The sequence below is a fragment of the Lipophrys pholis genome (genome assembly GCF_963383615.2).
Source record: "Lipophrys pholis genome assembly, chromosome: 2".
Classification (NCBI taxonomy): Eukaryota; Metazoa; Chordata; class Actinopteri; order Blenniiformes; family Blenniidae; genus Lipophrys; species Lipophrys pholis.
This window is the reverse complement of record NC_137636.1, coordinates 23660537-23682913: the sequence shown is the minus strand read 5'-3', so window position 1 is coordinate 23682913 and position 22377 is coordinate 23660537. Positions and strand designations below refer to the sequence as shown.

The 22377-nt window shown below is 39.2% G+C and overlaps 1 protein-coding gene across 2 annotated transcripts; it reads right to left on the bottom strand.

Moving 5' to 3' along the window:
* Nucleotides 1–388: 388 nt before the first annotated feature.
* Nucleotides 389–21428, bottom strand: fah (fumarylacetoacetate hydrolase (fumarylacetoacetase)). Of its 2 annotated transcripts, XM_080493396.1 has the most exons (14): nt 21300–21428; nt 20940–21050; nt 20092–20213; nt 19085–19134; nt 17815–17905; nt 15921–16018; nt 15515–15567; nt 15212–15311; nt 9219–9349; nt 8352–8427; nt 6993–7039; nt 4998–5099; nt 4810–4927; nt 389–2707 (listed from the first exon to the last, which is right to left on the bottom strand). In XM_080493396.1, exons 1-14 carry the CDS (start codon nt 21378–21380, stop codon nt 2631–2633), a joined length of 1257 nt encoding a protein of 418 aa, XP_080349522.1. In that variant the 5' UTR covers nt 21381–21428; the 3' UTR covers nt 389–2630. The 2 variants fall into 2 exon arrangements, with proteins under 2 accessions (XP_080349522.1, XP_080349523.1); XM_080493397.1 differs by lacking the exon at nt 6993–7039 and having other exon boundaries at nt 391–2707; nt 21300–21422.
* Nucleotides 21429–22377: the final 949 nt, after the last annotated feature.

Genomic DNA, 22377 nt, shown 5'->3' with positions numbered 1-22377 from the left:
GGTGTGAAAGATCCAAAAATAATAGGCCACCACACAGAAAGACGCAGTCTGGAACAATATGGGGTCTTCAGATAAATAAAGCAATAAACTTTGGTGTTGACTTCTCAGTGTGTATTCTAATGTATAATAATCAGAAGAGAACTAGATTTCATGGGGGAATTTGAAATTTCCACTGAAGAACTTGTGATTGGAAATTGTTCATTTTTGATAGGTTTAGATGGAGTTAGTGTTGGTATGTAAATGTATTTTACATCAATTTGTCTTCCTATAATTGTAAAGCAGTCCCGGGAATAAATTCTGAATTTAGCTTGTAATAATAATTTCATTTGTGGCATTTTGTAAATGTTCAGTTTGGCTCCAGAGCGGACTCATGATGCCAGACGCTGCTGTAGGTAGAACTGAAGCTCATCTTTATTTTAAAATCACAAGAAACAAAACACCAAACTCCCCGAGATCACCGGAGAGTTAGCTACAAAGAGACACAAGAATACTGCTGCCAGTGCAGAAACAAAGATGGACCAACAACCAGAATACACAGCAGACACATAAATAAACCAAAGCCGCAAGCTGAAGACAATCACACACTTTGGAAGAGATGAAACACATCAGGGCACAGAATAGCAATCAAACAAAGAAAGAGGAAGCCAAGGAGCTTGCAATGGAAAGACAGAGGCCATGTTTACACCGACCCAGATATCTAAAAAAAAACCTGTGATATTTCTTTGCGATTGGGCCTTGCAGTTACACATAAAAGCAGCGAGTCATCATAAACAATAATTCCTGAAAACTCCGGCCACAGTGGAGATTTAGAAAAACTCTGTCTCTGTTTGCATCTAAAGGGGGGTAGGCGGCGATTTAGGTCCCAATTCTTGACGTCATGCTTTTTCCAGGATTCTGATTGGCTATCATGGCTTCATGCTTCCCGCTACACTGCCCCCTACAGGTTTGGCATGCTCATAGCCGCTTTGTACCAGGTGTATATGCGGTCCATATCGATGAAGATTGTTTTGTAAATGCAGAGGGGGAAACATCAGTTTTTGTAAAAACCTGGGTACGTGTAAATGACTCTCACAATAAACACAAGGGACAAAATGTGAACCATGACAGTAAGGTAGTGGAGCTTCAGAGTTGACCATTTTTCATTCATCTCCTCCAGAAGAAAAGATGAGCAGAGTGTTCACAGTTAAACATGTTTGAAGGACAAAATATGCCACAATTAAAAAAAAAACACACATGCACGATACAATGAAAAATGACCGAGTTTATTGTAAACTGACAGCCACTACAAATCAAACCACCATTAACACTGATCCTGGTACAGCAGTAACATTTTGATTTGATGTGGGAGAATCCCTCAGCCAGATTAATATTTCAGAGGATTTCAATAACAAGGTCATTGTACGACTCGGCGGGGCTCAGAGTGAATCACTTCACTGACTGAGTCAGAGACACACTAATCAATTATTAACTCCAGCCAGGCGCACGTCCTTTCAAAAGATAGATAGATAAAGAAAAGTTGGCAGAGCTAAGTGAGGTAATAAAACCTGTATTTACAGACAAAACTTGCTGGTACTCTCGAAACTTGTTTCGACTCTTCTTAAATGTAATGAAACTAAAAGCTTTCTGTGACTCCCTGTCAAGCTTTGGTATGTTTGATGAAATGAGATCTAGAGAATTGTAAGAATAGTCTCTTTTATGACTTGATAGTTTCATAAATGTCTCGCAGTTGAGAAATGAATCAGTCAGTGGAGCAGACAAAGCAAAGGAAGACCTTGTCTGACCAGATGAGACTGAATATTAGAGAAATCAAAGGTGAAAGATAAATTAAGAACAAATTAAGCAAATTTTCTCGACAGGGTGGAATTCAAAGCTGTGGTTCAACAAAAGGTAAAGCCGAGGAAAAACTAGCATCCAGCTTTTTGATTAACATAAGTTTTGTTGGAGGAAGATACCTGAATGTTTGGGAGAGTCCAGTTGCTATGCAACAGTTCAGCATCCATAGTGGGAGAGGTTGTGTCTTTTCTACAAAGTTTATTGGCGGTATACAAGTCCCAAAACTCTCATTGAAACAATAAGTCCAAACATTTCACCCAACAGACTCAGCTATAGCTCCACACAGTCGGTTTAGAGAAGTGTTCTCCTCCTGGATATTGGCTACCAAAGTAAGGAACAGTTTTACACTTTACCTATAAAACCCAAAACCTGCACTTCTTCATCCCCAAGACAGCCAAACCTTGCCAAAACTAATCAAACATCTATGAGAAGAGCTGGACACTTGCATCTGGAGGAGATCTCATCAAAACCTGAAACAGCCTGAACAGTTTCTTAAGGATGGAGTCGTTGCTTTATTAGAGAGACATGGGTAATCCCATTCGTTAATATCCAACCCATCCAATTCCGCTACATCTCTTCTCACCTTTCACCAGCTTTCAGAGGTAGTGTGTGTCCTCTTCAACCCTGAATAAAATAGGCAACACAGTACTGACAGGTAAAAAGTCCAAATGGCAGTAACGTCGGTAACTTCAGCAAAAATCGAATGGACTCTTCTTTTTTTCATGATGGGAGCCAACAATTCTGTCCTAATCTGAGTCTTCCACAGAAAGATCCCCCCACAGGTCACAGTGAGTGTTTTAGTGTTGCAGGGCCGGGAGGACGGTCCCCCTGCAGGGTCCGAAGCCCACCCTGTATCCGTCTCCTTGACAGTAACCTGGACAGAAGAGGACATCAAAGACAAGTTGAAATAAGAAGACATAAAACTACTACCATCAATACCACTTTTTACAGGATGAGTACAAGTCTGCGTACTCTGTGCAGTATCCGGACCCGATACCGGCATCGATTAATCCCTACATGAAATCATCATGGATAGGATTACTAATACTGCATTATGTAAAGCACAGCTCATGTAAGTTATTCAGGCTGGCGAATTTATTCCTTAATCTAAGTTTTCTTGAAAAAGACAAGCGGAGCCAGAATGACACACCATATATGTACCAGCAGCTGTTGTTTTGTTCATTTAAATCTTACTAGAGGATTGCAGTTCAAAAAGTCATCGCTGTTTCCCAACATGCACTGGAGCCAAAATCATTGCTCTCATTTCTCTCTGCCCTTTTGTGCTGTCCCCAGTGTTACAGTACTAGTCAGAGTTGTTTGCAGTGTTGTTACTGCTGCCTGCACTGCGGAATAAATCCCCAAATGAAACAGACTTAAAAAAAAAACTCAAACAAATCCAGTTTGTTTTCTATCTGAAGATGTAATCTAACTGAATACGCCCACTTGATCTGTAATTATTGACCAGATCGGGTAGTGGAAGCCCCTGAACTACTGAAGTTTTGTCCAAAGCAGGAATGTGGAAAGATTTCACTTCCGTAGTAGAATAACTTGTGAATAAAAGAAGAGCTGATGCAGCACTGTGGTGAAAAGCTGCTGGCCAGACTCACAAATCATGAGCGGCTCATAAATTTAAAATGAGCAGATACTGTTCAGATTTTTCACTTTCAACATTTTATACGTGGTTTTCATAGACTTCCATCGAAATGCAGGCAGTAAACAAGCTGCATATTATTGCATTGCTTTTGGAAATGGTTCTGCATTATTAGTTTGTACTGAACCTGCAGTGGGAATTGATTTGATTATACAGTCCGTGCATATTGAACCTCTCCAGTATGAGTTATTGTTTCTCTCAGGGAAACTTAAAAGTCAACTCAGCAGAGCAACAAATTTCAATGAATATTATCTTACGCTTGATTAAAATGATGTGTACTTATTGAACTCTGGTTTAGTGGATCGATGATGTAATAGTGCTCAGCTCTCTTAGTAATGAGACATGCTTGAGAACGTTGTTGTAATTTATAGATTATTTACAGGTTATTATGCACTCAGGAACATATTTGATGAAGTTATGATGAAGTTAGAGAGCAGATATTGCTTAGTGGTGTGATTCAAGTTGTGTTTCTATGTAATGACCCTGCGATGGTGATGTGCTGATGGTCCAGCCTGTATTCACCATGGTAACATGGTCATGACTGAAATAATCTCATAAAGATAATCTAATTTCCTCTTCGAAAAGACTTTAGATAAAGCAGGAATATTAAAGAAGATATCTGGCTGGACTAAATATCACAGTTACCTGTAGTGTTGGTATACTCACGGACGGTTTTGAGTACTCCAACACTACAGGTAGTCTCGGGATGATCTGGTGTTTGTCTTGACTCTGTCTTGGCCCTGTAAAGTCTTGGTCTTCTTTTGGTCTTGGGAAGTTCTGGTCTTGGTCTTGACTTGGTCTGGGCCCCTTAAAGGTCCATGTACCCTTCAGCCATTCTATTTTCCTTTTGATGTCGAAAGCGGGAAACAGGATTTAACTTCCAGACAAAGAATGGGAGATGAGCCGTCTCGCATTCTTTGTTTCCCGATATCAAATCGGAAAACGAAAATCAGGTCGTTTTCCATGACCTGTTATCAAAAGGAAAATCAAATGGCCACAGGGTACACAGACCCTTAACACTTTGGTCTTGTTTTGGTCTTGACTTGGTCTTGACCCCTTAAAATTTTGGCCTTGACTTGGTCTTGGAATGCTGAGGCCTTGGTCCTGACTTGGTCTCTGTCCCTAAAGTCTTGGTCTTGGAATGCTGAGGCCTTGGTCCTGACTTGGTCTCTGTCCCTTAAAGTCTTGGTCTTGACTTGCTCTTGGGAGGCTCTGGTCTTGGTCCTGACTTGGTCTTTGTGCCATAAAGTCTTGGTCTTGAGATGCTCAGGTCTTGGTCTTGACTCGGTCCCGGATCAGGTGGTCTTGACTTCAACACTACATACCTGTGATGGTGACTTCATCTCCATCGTTCAAAAAGGTCCTGCTTTGTCCTCCTCCCACGTCGATGCTCTTGGATCCTCTCCAGGACAGCTCCAGCATGGAGCCGAAGCTCTCGGGCTCCTGAGGAGATCCAGCAGTTTCAACACAAACCTCAGATACATGTGAGCACGTTGAGCCTGCAGACACTCACGGGTCCACTGATGGTGCCAGAAGCCAGCAGGTCTCCTGGTCGGACGTTGCAGCCATTGACCGTGTGATGGGCTAGCTGCTGCTTCATGGTCCAGTACATGTACTTCCGTCAGAGAGAAGAGAGCCAGAGTATGAGTAAGATCAACGTAGATATCAGGATAAAAAACCTGCACCAGAAAATCTGCACAGTGAATATATTCAAACTGAAGGACTGGGATTCATGCTGAGTCAGCGGCAGAAAAATCCACCTTTACTTTAGTAGAGCTGAATAAAAACAAGAGCTTAGAGAGCTGCAGATTTAACCCTTTCCTTGTTTCTTTTTCTTTTATTACTCCAAACTTACAGTGATGAGTTCAGAAACCATGAAAAAGAAGATATGACTAACATTAAAATCAAACAATGTTTGTGGGATATGTAGGATTTATACATTTTAATACAAAACATGGCACCTCTGCTTTGAACCTTTCACACATTCACATATTCATTTAATTATAAAATGTAAAAATATAAATAAGACACCATAATTAATCCTAGTGAGAATAAACACATTGTGTGTCTGTATATTTACTTTTCTTGTAAATAATTATTCACAGTGGAGATTTGAAGGTACGTTTATGACTTCATAAATAAACACACAACAAAATATTCCCTATTTAGATGACATTTTTTGTAGTTTTGTACTTTTCCCACAAACTTTTATCATAAAGAAATTGCACATGATCATGTTAATTAATGACTTTTGTCATTTGAAAAGAATACCATCAAATATATGTTTGCGAGTTTTGGAGTGAGTTTTTAGTTTTATAATATTAACTTTGTCGTTTATAGATGAACACTAAAGCTGAATACACGTTCAAAGTAGCGTAACCCAATTAAATCTGTATTTAACATAATTAACCTGTTTTTGTAGACATACTCCCTGATAATACTAATAATACAACATTTACTTGGGTGCAGTTCAATACCAACACATCAATACTTCTGATTCAAGCCTGTTATTCATTTACACTCTTGTTAAAATATCAACATTTACACATGTTCACATAATTGAGTGTATTTATTTCATGAAAGTTGAATCTATACAATGTTTATTTAGTTATTTTCCTCAGAGTAAAGTCCATGTTTTCATTTTTCGATTTAACAAATTATTCAAGTAAATATAACCACCAGAAACTGGTTGTTAATGAAGCACAATGATCCGACATGAAGCACATTTATACTCTTAGGTGGTATACTAATTTCCAGTTCAGAAATCCTAAATCAAAATCACCCATTTTTTGGGAAGAAAATAAATAAATCGTTGCGTAGCCTTCCACAATTCACAACATTACAAGTCAGATAGCAGTATGAACTAAGTACTAGACTTTGTAACAATAGAGAAACTTTTATGTGCTTTAAAATCAACTTGAAAACACATTTTTGTTTGTGGTCATATGTGAGAATTTCATCGTAAAAACTGAACCTGGAGTCCTTGAAATTTGAGTACAGACCTAAAGTGGAGATGTCTTTACTCTTTTATGATTATTTCTACTACACAACTATAAATAATCCCCATAAATGTAAAACATTATGCATTACTTTGTACTCACTCATTGTATGTGGAGTCATTTTATACTCAAACACAGACGGTGTCCTTGAACACCTCATGCTAAATTACACTAAAGCACATCAGGGACTCACTTCAGAGACTCTGTTCTCTCTAGACTGAATTAAAAAAAAATCTCATATTAATTCATATTTAAGTCGTTTCTTTCATTATCTAAAGATCCACATCAAAATTGTACTTTTCTTAATGATGCAAGAAAATATCAGCGATATTGTGGATGACATTTGGCTCACTAGTGCAGATCCTGTTGGCTTTGTAAAAACAGAAAGAAATCACTTCTCTTCGAAAGCCCCTCTGGGCCTTTTTACTATCTGTACTTTCTACTGCGCTCATAAAAAAAAAAAGCCCATATTGTTAAAACTGCAGTGACTCAGCACACAAGGCTGTTACCTTGAAGTTGGACCTGCAGATGTTCGCAGCTTCGGCCATATCGTGTCCTGAAGGGCAAACAGCAGAAGACACTTCAGAGTGACACGATCAATCACTTTGTAACTCACTGACACGACAGAGGAGTCCAGCAACACTCATCTGACAGATCAATATTTCACCTAAAAACATTTAATTCATCTAGAATGTTCAACAGCTTCACTTTTAAAAAAAGGTTTCTTGTATATTGATGCCGATAATAAACACCAATGCAGCAATAATTTAGTATGAAGAGGCAGTTACGACTGGTTTTAGAGTAATAGGTGAAACCAGGCGCGATGTGTCTGAGTGCACCTTAAACTCTTCAAACTATCTTTAAGGCTTCTACTCAAGGCAAAGCAAATGTATTTACTGTATATAGCACCATTCAGACACGAGGCCATTCACCATGCGTTACAAAGAAATAAAAAGAAATACATTAAAGCAAGCAATTAAGAATCTTAATCTCAAGCGTTTAAGAGTATGAAATACTTTAAAACCTCTCACATTTTCTCTTACGCACCCTCATCCATTGCATTGGATCAACTTTACTTTGCGTTGTTCCCATATTGGCATTTGGCATCTCAAATCACCCACTAATGTTACGTCCTCCAGTCAGAGACACACGACATGCTGTTCCAGCTGCCTTCGTAAACAACACACTCCAACATAGAGATGATTAATTTATACATGAGCGGAGGAAGTGCTTCCCTGCATTACTTAAAAAATTAATCTGCGATTAATTTCAATGCTCAAGAATAATATACAATTTTTTCGGCGTCTCTGCTGGTATATAATGAACTGCAGCCCAGATTCTCAGGTTTAATTTGATGTGGAACGTCATGTGAAACGCTTTACATTGTTGATAATTAATATAGTCGTCACGTTCAATGATTGTAGTGTTCGTGTCTAATGCAGAGTAACCCAAGACACCTCCTTGTGGTTCAAATTGGTATTACAGCGCAGGACAAATCAGAGGTAAATGGTTAACCAGTACACTTCTAGAGATAACAGAGCATCTTGAGCATCCATTTAAGATGACACCTCGACTGTTTAATTTATTCAGGTGAATAAAGCAAAAAAAAAAATAAAAAATCACATTTTACCTTCAAGTTTAACACTTTTAGGATTATAAACTTAGCTGTCACTGTTTTGGCTCGGAATATTTCACTTTAAATATTGTCGTGAAAACGGGGCCTGACTCATTCATCACTATGCTTTTTTTTTGTGTATGCATTTTATATTTTATTCAACTATCTCAGGCTCAAACTGCTGAGAATCAGTATATCTTCAGTCATGCTGGGTATTGTGTAGATTTACTGAGAGTATCTTTCTGTACGTCACCTTTTAGAGACACGCCCAGGTTGATGTTGAACGTGTAGGCGTCACTGTGCTGCAGGTATGGAAGAGGCTCTGGATCCTGTGCGAACAACAACAACAAACAGTCAGTTGTACTCATTTCCATTATAGATGAAGCAAAATAGAGCTTCAAAACAAATTCCATAAAGTCCCCGGAAACAAAGCCTCTTGTCCACTAAATCTGAGACTGACCTTTCAGCATGCCAACTTGTGCTTTAATTGGATTCAATTGCTGAAGAAACGTAGCACCAACTCCTCAGAAACAGCCTGTTATACCAACTTATGCAATTCTACTCCGGCTGATAATGATGTGAAAATCATTAGGCTTGTTTTCTAGTTCTTTCAGATTTATGAAAGCAAAGATCTTTACCGTTAACATATCTTTTATATGCTGAGAAAAGGCTTCCACTTCTAAATTAATTTAATCCATTGTGTGAATATATCATATTTAGTCCTATTCAGACACATTTAGTCCATTATTCATCAGGCAGGTTACTTTATGTGACGTCAGGCAGCTTTATATCCTCAAACTCTTCTCCAGGTCTGATCTGTGTGATTTTCCACTGTAACGACTGTTTGCTAAACTACACATTTCATCTTCTTGTTAAAACATTTATTTTCCCGTAAAGAGAGATTAATAATATTTGTTTGCTAAATCTAAATCTAGAAATTATTAATTCATGGCATGTTGCATTCTTAATTATGCAAACTGAATCAAATATTCATGAAAAAATGACAAACAGATTAAACTTTCCATTCAAATATGACACAAAGTGAAGATTTATGTGGTTATTTATCAGATTATAACCCATAATTTCCTGTAAAATAAGACTTTGTCACAGTTTGAATCACCTGGACAGCGTTGGGCTCTGCGAAAGGTACCAGTGCCTCCATGGGGACGACCCAGGGCGAGATGGTGGTCCCGAAGTTTTTCCCCAGGAAAGGTCCCAGAGGAACGTACTCCCACGCCTGGATGTCCCGGGCTGAGAATCAACAGAGGAAAACAAAAAGCAGAATCAGGTCATGCTCGGACTACACCTTTCTGATAATCTATACTGACATGGAAATTATGTTTTTCTGAAATGTGGCGTCATGTGTCTCGAGCCCTCTAATATGACTTCAGACCAATTTCCAAATTAAAATTTTTATCTAAAGTTTTAGAAAAAGTAGTTTCAAATCAGCTTTTAGCTTTTATGTACCAACATAACATCTTTGAGAATACCAGTCTAGTTTTAGAGCTCTACATAGCACAGAAACTGCCCTCCTCAAATGACCTCCTGCTGGCCGCCGACAGAGGTGAGGGTCCTATTTTAATTCTTTTAGATTTGAGTGCAGCCTTTGACACTGTAGAGCACACAATTTCAATGGAACGCCTGAAGACATGGGTTGGTATCAGGGACACTGCACTTGATTGGTTTTACTCTTCTCTTTCAGATAGAACTTTCTCTGTCACCATAGGTAACCATTCTTCTTCTTCCGCTCCCATTACCAGTGGTGTACCACAAGGCTCGATTTTAGGTCCAATTCTATTTTCCATTTATTTTACTCCCACTCACTCCTTCAATTCAACAACATAAAGTATCTTATCATTTTTAAGTAGATGACACACAGATATACCTTCCTCTGAGATCTGCTGACCTGGGAGGCCGAGCTGCTGTTTTTAACTGTCTTAACGACATTAACCGTTGGATGGCTTAAAACCTTCTCCAACTAAATCCAGCAAAATCCGAAATAATTCTCTTCAACCCCCCAAACCCACACAATAGTCTGTTTTCCAACAACTGTGGTCCATTATCCTCCAATGTGAAGCCAGTTGCCAGAAATCTTGGCGTGTTATTCGATCCTGACCTCAGTTTTTCCCCCCAACATGAAAAAGGTTGTCCAGTCCTGTTTCCTCCAAATCCGACTGATCTCCAAATTAAAGTCAATGCTTTCTTGCCCAGATTTGGAAAAACTCCTTCATTCTCTCATCTTCCCCCGCCTCGACTACTGCAATTCCCTTCTATCAGGTCTCCCTTTTTTAATGGTCTCGGCCCTTTAAGGGGTTTTAACAGGCGACAACACATCACACCTATTCTGGCTTCCCTCCACTGGCTCCCTGTGTGTTTTAGAATTGATTTTAAGATTTTGCTAAATTACTTTTAAAGCTCTTCATGGTCTGGCGCCAGTCTGACTTTTTGTCTGTGTTTTTACTGTAAAGCACTTTGTGTAACATGTTCTGAAAAGTGCTATATAAATAAAGTTATTATTATTACTATAATTATTATTATGTGTAATGGAATAAATCTCTTTAGCTGCACAAATTACATTCCATATCTGAAATTTATCACAAAATTATAGTTCTGTCAACACATTTCATCTGAACTGATATTCTATTTATTTATTTAAAAGCAATTCTTAAATTACTTTATCAACATACTTTTAATAATGTGAATTCAAACAACATGATGTATTATTACGACTTTAAATGTGACCAAAAAACAGATTTAGATAACTGATGCTGCAGGAATACTTTAATCTGAGTAGCTGGTTCCTTCAGATGTTTTTAAAACAAATTGGATGAAATTCTAGGAAAATAAAGTGAGCTGTAGGTTCTTTGTTTTGGCGCAGAGTATAGCTACAGTACATATGTAGTGAAAAAGTCTATGTTTTCAATAAACGAAACAATTATTACTGAAAATGAGTACAATCTCAACATAAAGCCATTTTTAATGAAACTTTCTGGTGCAAAATACAGTGAAATGTCCAGAAAACTGTTGCATTCTGGGTGTTTTTTACAAACTCCTCCTGACAGCGTGGCTATGAGGCTAATGCTACTTTGCAAGCTTTCACGGCAGCATCACTGATCAGTGTTCGCTGCTCTTCAGAAATTTGTTTGAAAACCGATGTTTTCGTTGAAATTCCCGTCATTTGCTTGGTGGTTTGTTTGGCTGGATTGGAGCCTCTTGCAGGCCAGCTTTGCTCCACGGGTCTTAAGTTTGACACCCTTGGTTTAAACCCCAATCACACACGGGAATGATATGCCGGAAATGGGATTGTTTACATGTTTATTTGCTTGTTTTCACCATGGAGTAAATGGATGACCTGCCGAGCGCCCACAGGGGCAAACGTGATCGATGGAGGAAGTCATCAAACATAGCGTCACACCATTACGCCATATGTGAGTTAATCTGCCACAAAGACAAAGAGATTCAGAAGCGATTGCCGGCTAAATAAAAACATTTATAACAATCCAGGTCGTATGTATCCTCAAATTAAGTCCACAAGTAAAAGTGGTGGGACAGCAGCTGGGGAAACGCTTCCCATCACAATGACAGCAGCAGCAGCAGCAGCAGCAGCAGCTCGGACGATTTTAAAATTACTTTCTTAACAGAAACTCCTCACAGTATTTTTGGTAACACACACCTGATATTCCACATTCATGAACCTGCTCACTGGATAGTGTGTGTGATCTTGTGTTGTGCATCCTGTGAGTAGTCACACACGTGAATCACATTTTTCAGCTTTTTAATACACACAAACCTCTATTAGACCAGTCCATTAGTTTATACAGGGTTGTTCTCCAGTTTCATCTTTAAATATTTGATGCGAACTCAAACTGTGGGTGAAATTGAGGTTAAATTCAGTTCTATATATACTCTCGTGTGTATCGATACAAGAGATCAGTCTGTGCGTGTGTGTGTAATGAAGTTAAATAACATTACCTATAACCTGCAGCTACATGTGACCCTAATTTTAACAAAGTGAGCCGATAAACCAGATGGATGGGTGAAGGAATGTAAAATATGAGGTTTTTTTTTTTTCATTTTAATGATGCGTCTGAATGAAACTAACGAGGGTTTCAGGATTATTTGCTTTAATGTGCTTGTGTGTGGTCAAGTCTTTATCGACTCAAGAATCTAATGTCATGTAAAAAAAGAAAGAAAGAAAAGGAAAATTACAGCTAATTACAAAATAGTTACCAAATCCACGTGGAGGAGGCTTTGAGAATTTTCAAAGTAATTTTGGTTTGAAGTGTTGGGGGGGGGGGGGGGGGGGGGGGGGGGGGGGGGGGGGGTTGATTGTTGCTCTGCTTCCGTCTCTCAGAGGAAATATCTGGATGTCAGTTAGAGCCACTTCTACTCAATGAGCCCTGAATTCTCCATCTGCGTTATTCTGACTGTGCTGGAACAAACAAGATCGACCTTTATTCGCAGAGCGGCTGATGAGCTGCTCTTTTAGGCCGCGTTCACACGACTACGTTTTCAAGTGACCATAAAAAGATCACACTTCTCCCTCTGCAGCCGTTTAGCAGTGAGATGTTTGTCTGAAATGTTTGGAGGCAGATATTCAGAGGAAGTCTTGAACTGATCTCCTGAGAGTCTCAGCAGTCAACTTCCTTTTCTTTTTTAGCTGCATGTTCAGCAGAAATGTCACAGACTGAAAAAAGTCCGGCGCTGAGCGGCAGTGAGGAAAAACCGGAGCGTTTCAGCAGGAGTGTGTCGTCCTTCAGACATTCAGTCCGCAGAATGAGCCCGAGGCCTCTTTAAATCAACAGTTCCACATTCGGTGGATAAATTGGAGGTAATTTCAGGTTAAAAGGGCTGAAAAGGCCGAATGCAATCCTCTGCATATCTGCTTTTAAACAGCGGCCTTCACAGACACAGAATGTATTCATGTTTATCATTGAGCAATAACCCTTAAAGGGACAACTGATCTAACTTCTTCTCTGATTGTTAAAATGATAATTGATACAAATCATATGATGCATAAAGAATTAATTTATAAATTTAATAAGAGGTTTCATTAAAATTGACCTCATGTTGAGATTATAGTTATTTTCCCCAGTAATTGTCTGCTTTTGTGAAATCGTCAACATTGTCATCATGTATACTGCAGCACAACAAAAAGAATTTTAAAGGATATTATTACAGTATTTTAGCAGTCTGATCCACTCAAGATGAAATTGTGCTGATTGTGGAACCTGAACCAAAAACATGCTTGACACGGGGGGTGTTAGATGATCTCAAAACAGAAGTAACCAATAACTGTAATCAATATTTTTTCTGTAACTTGCAAAGTTTCAGCCACCTCATTAGGTATTGAACATAGGTTTATGTGCTCTAGTATGAATTCCACCTTTACAGAAGTGATAACGCTCCGTTCAGCTTGAGATCATTTTCTGTGTATCTTCTCAAAGCGAATGAATCAAGTTAACTGGACTCGGGTCATATCTTGTTCTCCAACCATGTGGCTCCATCAGTCCTCTGACTTGGCTGGCTCGTCTTAAAAGATATACGACCAAGTCCTGTTAACCTGATTCAGTTGCTTTGAGAGGATTTGATATACCAGTAATTGACCTTTTAAAGATGCATTGTCCAGTGTAGATTTCAGATATTTACAATATCCACCATAAAAGGCTCTTCTGCTTCAGCACAAAGCCAATCAACCTGCTAAATTTGATCGTTCAAAGTGGTTTTCTGGATGTAAAATATCATCTGGATCCAAAGTTACATCATTTTTTCGTTTTCATTTTATCTATAGTCTTCCGAATTTCATCAAAATCCACCAACAAGTCTTTGAGCTATCCTGTTGAATAAAGGTAAATAAATGTACATGAGTTTAAACTGCTCATAAATTCAACATTTTCCTCAAAATGTCCTGCTAAATCTACAGTATTTGGATAGAAAAAAGAAAAAAAATGCCTGCTGTACACACAGTGTCTCAATCATTAAAGAGTCTCCGCTCAGCTTCACTCTGACACATTGGAGCATCAACACTTCCACCTGACTCTGCTTCTGACAGAGGAGCATTGAAATAAAACAGTAGAGCCGAGCCGATGGAGCCTGGTAGATCACAGGCGATGCCCGGGGCAGGACTCCGACATATGGAGGTTAGGCTGACACGGAACCGTGATGACCAAAGCATCAACATGTGAAACATTCACCATCTTTAAACAGAAGCTGCTTCTAGTTTTTCTTTCTTTTTCCATGGAGGACGTTTTCTATCCAATTCTGACCATCAAACTACATTTTTTTTCTCACAGTTTGCTTCCAGCAGTTTAATCAATGCATATTAATTCATTTCTAGTCGGTGCTTTAATGATGTTAATTTGAGCTTTAAGTGTAGAAGTGAGGAGCTTCGCTCTCCATGGAAACTCTCATGCATCTCTGTTACAGTGTTCATAGAGCAAATGACGCTGCAAATATCCCACCATTAACCACCAAGATAACAGTTTCTGGGTTAAGTTGCACGTCTTTACACTGCCTGCTAGAAATAATAATGTTTTTGTTTTTTTAACTGAAATTTTACACCATATTTAGTTGAAATGCAGTTTTTTTTTTTGGGAGGGAATGTTTTGATCCATCAGAGAAGGTGACAGACAGAGAGGAGAACGAGGCTCCAGAGACAATCAATAATACATATTTGCTCTCGTGTTTTGATGAGGACTGACACTGCCATTTAATGTGAAACCACTTCCCTCTGACTGGATCTGAAGTGACTGGGACAACATCTATAATTCAGCTTTGAATTAGGGAACAAGTGTGCCTCTAAGTGAAACGCCACTGCTCGTTAGTGTTGTTGATTTGCCTCCATGAGAAGAACGGCGTCAACTCAAACGTCCCGATAAGACCAAAAATACGGATCAGGGTTTATCGTCACATCATTAAAATCACAAAACACATACAGATGCATTTCATTCTATTTCAGATTTTAAACATGCAAAACAACGCATATTTGTAAATAAGTGACTAAATCTTGTCACCCACGTGTGTAAACGAAGCAATTATTGAAGAATCCAACGTGTCGCGCTTGGTTTTGTTTCCTCTGTAAAGCTGAAATGTCTTTTAAACTTTCAAACTCACCGCTCCAGTCGTTCATCAGCACCATGCCGAAGATGTGCTCGTGGGCTTTGCCGATGGGGACGGGCTCCCCGAGGCGATTCCCTCCTCCAACAAAGAAGGCCTGGACACCGAGGACAGAGGAGACAGAGGAGGATACAGTGGACAAACGAGAGAAGGACATGAGGAGCAGCTCTTAGTATGACTGCACTGAAACCTTCACTCACTGATACAAGAGAAGGAACGAACATGCTGAAATGAGTTTATTTCTAAATCCGGGGAAACATGACAGATCTGGTTATTTGATGAGGTAAAGACTTTAATCACCATCTCCAGCTCGATGTCCAGCTGCTTGGACGGGCCGAACACCGGAGGCTTTGCTGGGAGAAAGAACAGAGTAAACACAGTTATCACTGGCTGTATGAGAGTACACTCAGAGGTAGAAGAGATAGAAATAATTCAGGATGTCACTTAACATACAGTATCATTGGTGGAGGTGATGGAAACCAAAACAGTAACTATGAAGAAATCTGAGTGATTGTTTGTGTCACTATGTTGTTAATATCTAATATTGTTTACGGATAAAGAGTACACATTCTATCCGCACCCTTTCGTACAAAGATTGACACTGATCATTTAAAAACATTGTTTGCTGATGAGTGAAATAAACCGTTTAATGTTTTTCTTTCCATAAAGAAAAGCCTTTCTATGAATTATATGGTGGTGGGCTCACTCTGGTCGGGCCTCATCTGGCCCGAGGGGCGGCGGATGGGGGTCCCAGAAACAACCACTGACGACGCTCTGCCATGGTAGCCCACCGGGAGCCTCAACCTGCAGCAAGACACACCGAGCATCACAACAGGGACAAAACTAAAGGAATCCTATGGACTCTGTGGATGGATGATGTGATTCAGGTTCCACCAGGTGATCGGCAAATTATCCATTGATCACCTCACTAGAAGTGTATCGTCAGTAAAAGTCTGTATAATACTAATACTAACACTAATACTAATACTAATAATAATATATTTTATTGGTATAGTGCTTTTCAAGACATTCAAAGATACATATTATGAATTATTATTATGATTATAAATCAACAAGCATAAAATTGAGAAACATAGAAAAAAGTGATAAGAACACATAATATAAGAAATAGATTTGTGCTCAGCATTAAAAGCAGGAGTGATTTGAAGGTGTTCAGGTCAGTACCGTCACAGATGTGCTGGGGCAGGGAGTCCCAGAGTGTGGGGGCAGATACATATGGAGAGGCTCTGTCGCCCCATGTTCGGTGTTTGGTTCTGAGCAGGAGGGACTGTTTGGATTTTTCCAAAACATATTGAAATGTGAAACTTAATACTTGAGAAAAGATGAAGGGCGAAATCCCAATAAAGGGAATAAGTCTAGACTGCGAACACAAACCTTATTTTCAAATTTAGTAAGTATTGATCTCTAACTTTAAATTGGCATGTTTCAAATAAATGTCAGGTTTATTGTTTAGACTAAATTACCTGTAGGTTTGATTGTGAGTATGTATGGTTGTCTGTGTCCTGTGAGGGATGGATGGATGGATGGATGGATGGATGGATGGATGGATGGATGGATGGATGGATCTCAGTTCTGTTATCAAGTCTACCCTGGAATCAGTCTCACAAATGAGATGACCCACGTTGGGTTTTCTATCCGACTCTTTCCGGGTTGTAACATTGTTTCTGTACGACCTACTATATAGTTTCATAATCCCAAAACTTTTCTCTATTATCTGGATGTCTGATGGATGCTGGGGTAGAAAAGCAGCACACCAAATCATGATGCTCCCGCCACCGTGCTTCACCAGTATGCGCTGCCTTTTTTAAACCAGGCCTCATCAATATTACGATATAATAGTATTATCAGTGTGCTATTTTACAAAGCGAAGCAGCCTCTATCATGTTATTCATGTTAAGATGTTAACCTGCTCTAATGATTCCTTCAAGCTTTTTGCTCCTTGTAACCTCAGAGAGCATGAGCCATTTATTTGTGTAAGTTTAGATGGTTTAATACCTGAATATCCTTAAATACAGATCAATGTGTTAAAACAGACATCAAATATTGGATTAAACAAATCATGTGTATTTAAGATGTTTGCTCGGGGTTTAGATGCTCTCCTGCCTCCATACAGGGGTCTCCATGCCTTTAATACTCAGTTTGAACAACATGAGCCAGCATGAAAAGCTTCTCTTGATCCCAGAGGTTTGATGAGGAGAGACTCTGACAGGCGGTAGGAGCCGCCTGCCAATCATCTGCTCAAACAAAGTGCGGCGTGTCAGATTCAGATGGAGACGGAGACGCCTCAGCCACCTTTAGCATTCCTCCCATGAGGGTCGGAGAATAAACGAAGGCTGTCTGTCCTGTGTGACTGAGGCTTCCATCGCTGATGCTCCCACAGTCCCCCTACACTGTCTAATTGCACACCCACGTTCTGGAGCTCCAATCAATCCCAGGAACCTTCCTGCGTCCTTCAACCTGAGACAAAACCTCAAACTATTTGCTTCATGCCATCTTTCAGGATCTGCCTCCAATAGAGCAAAGGCCCCGCAGTAAGTCAGAGCTGTCAGTGTTTGCCGCCTGTTGGATTCATCATGTACCAGTTTGGCATCAGAGCGTTCTCCTTTCCCCGGAACATGGTGCCAACATTGGTGGCGTGATCCCTGGAGGAGTAGAAGTCGGTGTAATCGCCTGTGAAAAGCAGAGAGGAGAGCACAGTGAAATATTCACATCTCCTGCCTCTGCCCTTCCTTTATCAGAAGTAGGGTAGGCTTTGTGATGGAGAGCCAGGATCATCTGGTAAACAGTGCCCCCTGCTGGATATAAGACTACATGTTGATTGTTCGAGTAAAAAAAAAAAAACCGCTAAAGACCAACAATTTAATGTGGAAACAAAATACCCTGTTGTGGCTCACTAACATCACAGTGGAATCTAATATTCTGGAATAGTATAGTGCTTTTTTATACATTTTGAAATCAAGAAAAAGGGTAAAACACAACAGTATTTGTGATCATAAAATGTTTCCAGCAAAAGTCGTCAGTTTTTTCTTTATCGATTCTAAAATCCCTTTCCAAGCTGCCCCTAATTTAGTGTCTAGAACAAATATCTTATACGTGTAGTTAGTAGTGGCCATTTTTGTGGCCTTAATAATGTCATAGTTGCTCAGATCTACAGTCTGGACTTTGTTTTTATCATTGAATTTATTCTTATTTGAATTATTTTGAATTCATTGATTTTATATTACTATTCGGTTTGAATAACTTCCGTCAATGAAAATACATTATTTAAACTTATTGTCTATATTGAGACTGCCTCCATTGCATTACCTCTTGATTTAATTGAATTTGATTTAATTTAAAAACAAGTTCATTTCATTTGAACACATTTTATTTAAATTATTTTAGTTGAGATTTGTGTAATTTCGATTTAATTTAAGGTCTTTCTGCAAGAAATCAGAGTGAATTATCAGAATGAATACAGTATTTACTGCATCTGATAACTTTCTTACAATAACTTCACAATGACAGATCAAGATCACTCCAACATGTAAAATAGTTTGTGCTATGAATGATTTAAGAGGAATAAAAACTTAAAATGCAAAAGAAAATGATCAAAACTCCCAGAAAAGAAATAGGATTGAGAAAAATCCATGAGAACTTCACTGTTCCATGTAGAAATCTGTTGTTTTCATTTTCACCGAGCTACTCGTCGCATCAAAACCTTTCTGGATCTCAAAGTTGTGTGATCAGTCCAGAAGTTAAACCTCCATTTTTCTATACGTGCTGACACTTCTGCAACACGAAGGTTGTATTAGTTGGTGGATGAAGCCATGTGGTCCGAGAAGCCAGAAGAGGTTTAATGAAACTCACCGATCTCTGCAGGAAGGTGCATGGTGGCTGCGCTCTGATGGACGAACGCTCTGCAGGAGCAACGACAAAACTTTAGCCAAACGTGTGTCACATGGGAGATTTTTAACTGTTTCGTAGAAAAAAGTTTTGATACGTCATGAAACTTCAGCTGATTTCCCAGGGTGCAATTTAGCTGAGACATAATCCATCAGTAAATCAGCAATCAGCTTGTGGGTTTAATACAGACGCATCACATAAGAAGAATGTATGACTTAATGACTGATTGATGCAATAAGCTCCCGTGTTTGTTATTAGTGCCCATTTCAAAAATTCCTTCATTAATCACAGTTAATACACCCCCCTCCGGATTCTTCTCAAATGACTCCCTGTGCATTGAGCAACACTAAATAACCTTCATTTAAGGCTGTTTTCCACAACATGTCAACCAATGCCCGTCAGACAGATTAGAAATCCTCCAGCTTTGTTTTAATTCAACAATCAAGTAACAGTAATTGTACTATATGACCAAACTCAATCACACAATCCTCCACACGTCATCAGTGAGACTCAAGGTGTTCATACTTAATGGATAGTTCAGTTTACTACATAAATACTTGTACTTTAGGACCAAGTCACTCATTTATTATATCTCTCTAACAGTAAAACACGACAACCTTGTTTCATGAAACTCTACCTTCTCAAAGTTTCATTTATTAGTGGTGGTATGAAATACTACATGGTACCTTCATTTCAAATTAAACGTTATTATGACGCTATTTTACCAGTCAGGCCCATTCAACATGAAATTAGACTGTATGTGGCCCCAGAACTAAAATTACGCACCTGATTTAAGCTCATGGCTTCACTGAAATTCAGATTCAATCTATATCGAATCCGTTCAATCCTGTGACTCAGCAATTTCTTAAAACAATAGGTGAGAATTGTTGACTGGAGCAATAGCTGTATTGATCATGAGATCAGTGAAGACCATTGAAAAATACTTTCAAATGTCTTTTTCCAGGACTGACCTGCTGCGGAGGCTCACGTCGTCTCTCAGAGAGCTCTCATTGGCTGACAGCAGCGCCTGCAGGGTCCTCCGGGCCTCCCGCCACGCCCCGTAACCAAGAGCCATGAACTCGTTCAGCGTGGGCTTGTGGGAAAATACAGACAGGAGATGAACGAGGACAGACAGCTTGAGTGAATGAGCAGGTAACACATGATCTTGTGGAATTGCATCAAGTCTTCAGTTTGATAAATGTGCCCTTGGCATGAATAGATGCAACAGAACTGGTACAACAAACAATTAATATTAATAATTACTGGACTAAATGTTGGAAGCTTATGCATTGTAGCTGAATTATTCAGTTTTATATTAACAAAACTAAAGCACAAACTTTGACCTTTGTGTTTTACTACAATGTACAGCATTTAAAAAATATATTTACTGCTAATCCACAGCCTCTCAAGCTGAAATAGGGGTGAATGTGGCCCCTAAACTAACATGTATATGACACCCCTGATCTAAACAGTTAGACTATAGTAGATAATTGAAAAGACATGATCGTCCACCTGTATATGAAGGAATGAGCAGACAAATTCTTCTGATTCAGTGCCGCTTAAAAAGATTGACCGATGCCTGACAAACAGACTTGATTTACTTCTGCATTTTAGATAAATAGTTATAGTTATATCACATCCACTGATAGCAGTGGGTTCAGTATGGGCACAACTTTCCCATCAATGGAAATAACTTGCGGTTCAATGTCTAGTCCGAGCACCCTTCGACACGAGGACAGGTGGGATATAGGAATCAAACTGCCAACTTTGGTATAGGAAGACCCCCTAGTGTACCGCCACAGCCACATCCTAAACATACCTTGTCAAAGACATCCTGATGCTTGGCCAGAACAGGCCCCTTGAATAAAGACTTGATCACACCCAGGTCCAGGATCTGGTCTCCAATGGCAACGCCGATGCGATGTTTGGCCTGGTGAGGAATTAAAATACACGTTATAGCCGTGAATATGTTCCACAAATAATCCCCCAGAGAGACAATTTTCAAGCTGATTCGTCTGCTCTTTTCTTTCCAGAACACTAAAATAGATTTAGAAAAGGACATTTGTGCAGTTTTCTCAATCCCAACACATTTCATGAGGTTTTGATCCGTTTCTGCTGTTGGATTAAACTGAAGGTGATCTCATCTGCGTCCGTGCAAACAAAGACAAAGTTCACTTACATTATCAGGCGTGGAGAATATCCCATAAGGAAGGTTGTGGAAGGAGAAATCAGAGGCTGGATCTACTTTGATGAAGGACATGTTGTCTGTGGCGGCTGAGGTTCTCCTCTCAAGCTCACTGAGCAACTGGATGACTGAGCTGAAAGCACTTCCAGATGTTTGCACAGGCCCGCCTCTGCCTGCACAGCCAATCCTGAGCTGCCTACAGGAAACACCCCAGTCCAGACCTCTGGGAGTTAATGCAAACCAGCCGCGTCAGTGACTAAGCAAAAGTAGATCTGGGGTCCAGAGCAGGTTGTCTTTGGTAAAGATGAAAGAATGGAAGAGTTGCTAAAATGTTCATTCAAGTCATGCCAGTGGACAGAAATCCCAAATATCAATTTCTCTTCATTTTAGGAGTGATTGTAGATGGAAAAACTGTGTTGGAAGCCACACACAGAGCATATTAAGCAAATTCAAAATTAGTTTAAGCTTTTCATAAAACCGTTCTATTAAGTAGGAAAAGCTGCACATTCTCTAGTTTTCAGTTATGGTGCTACTATGCTGAGATTTGGGGAAATCTGTACAAAGCTAACATAGACTCGATAATCAAACTACCGAAAAGAGCTGTTCGTTTGATAAACCAAGCCGGTTATTTAGAGTCTACAAATCCACCATTCATTCCCTTTATAAGTTGCAGACATTGTGTACTTTAAAAAAGAGGGAACTATTCTTTCAAGTTCAGAATAGAAACCTTCCTGTTTGAATTCAGCAGTTTTTTTTAAGTTAGGCAAAGGCAAATATAATTCAATAGGACTTTTTATTTTTGAGTAAAGTGAGAAACTTTACAATATAGTTGTTCTGGGAGTTAAACTGCAGTAACTGTAAACTTTAAAGGAAGCTAGAAAATATAGAATAACTAAAGGTTATAGTTCAAACTGATAAGGTAAAGGGAGGAATATCATTAATTCCGGTGTTGAGTTCTATTCTTTCAAGTTTCTTTTTTTTTTTTTTGTCTTTTGTTATTGGTTTGTTGTTTTGTGTTTTTCTTTGTAAGTTGTACATATTCTTAGTTATTCCATAGAGTTTATAAGACAGG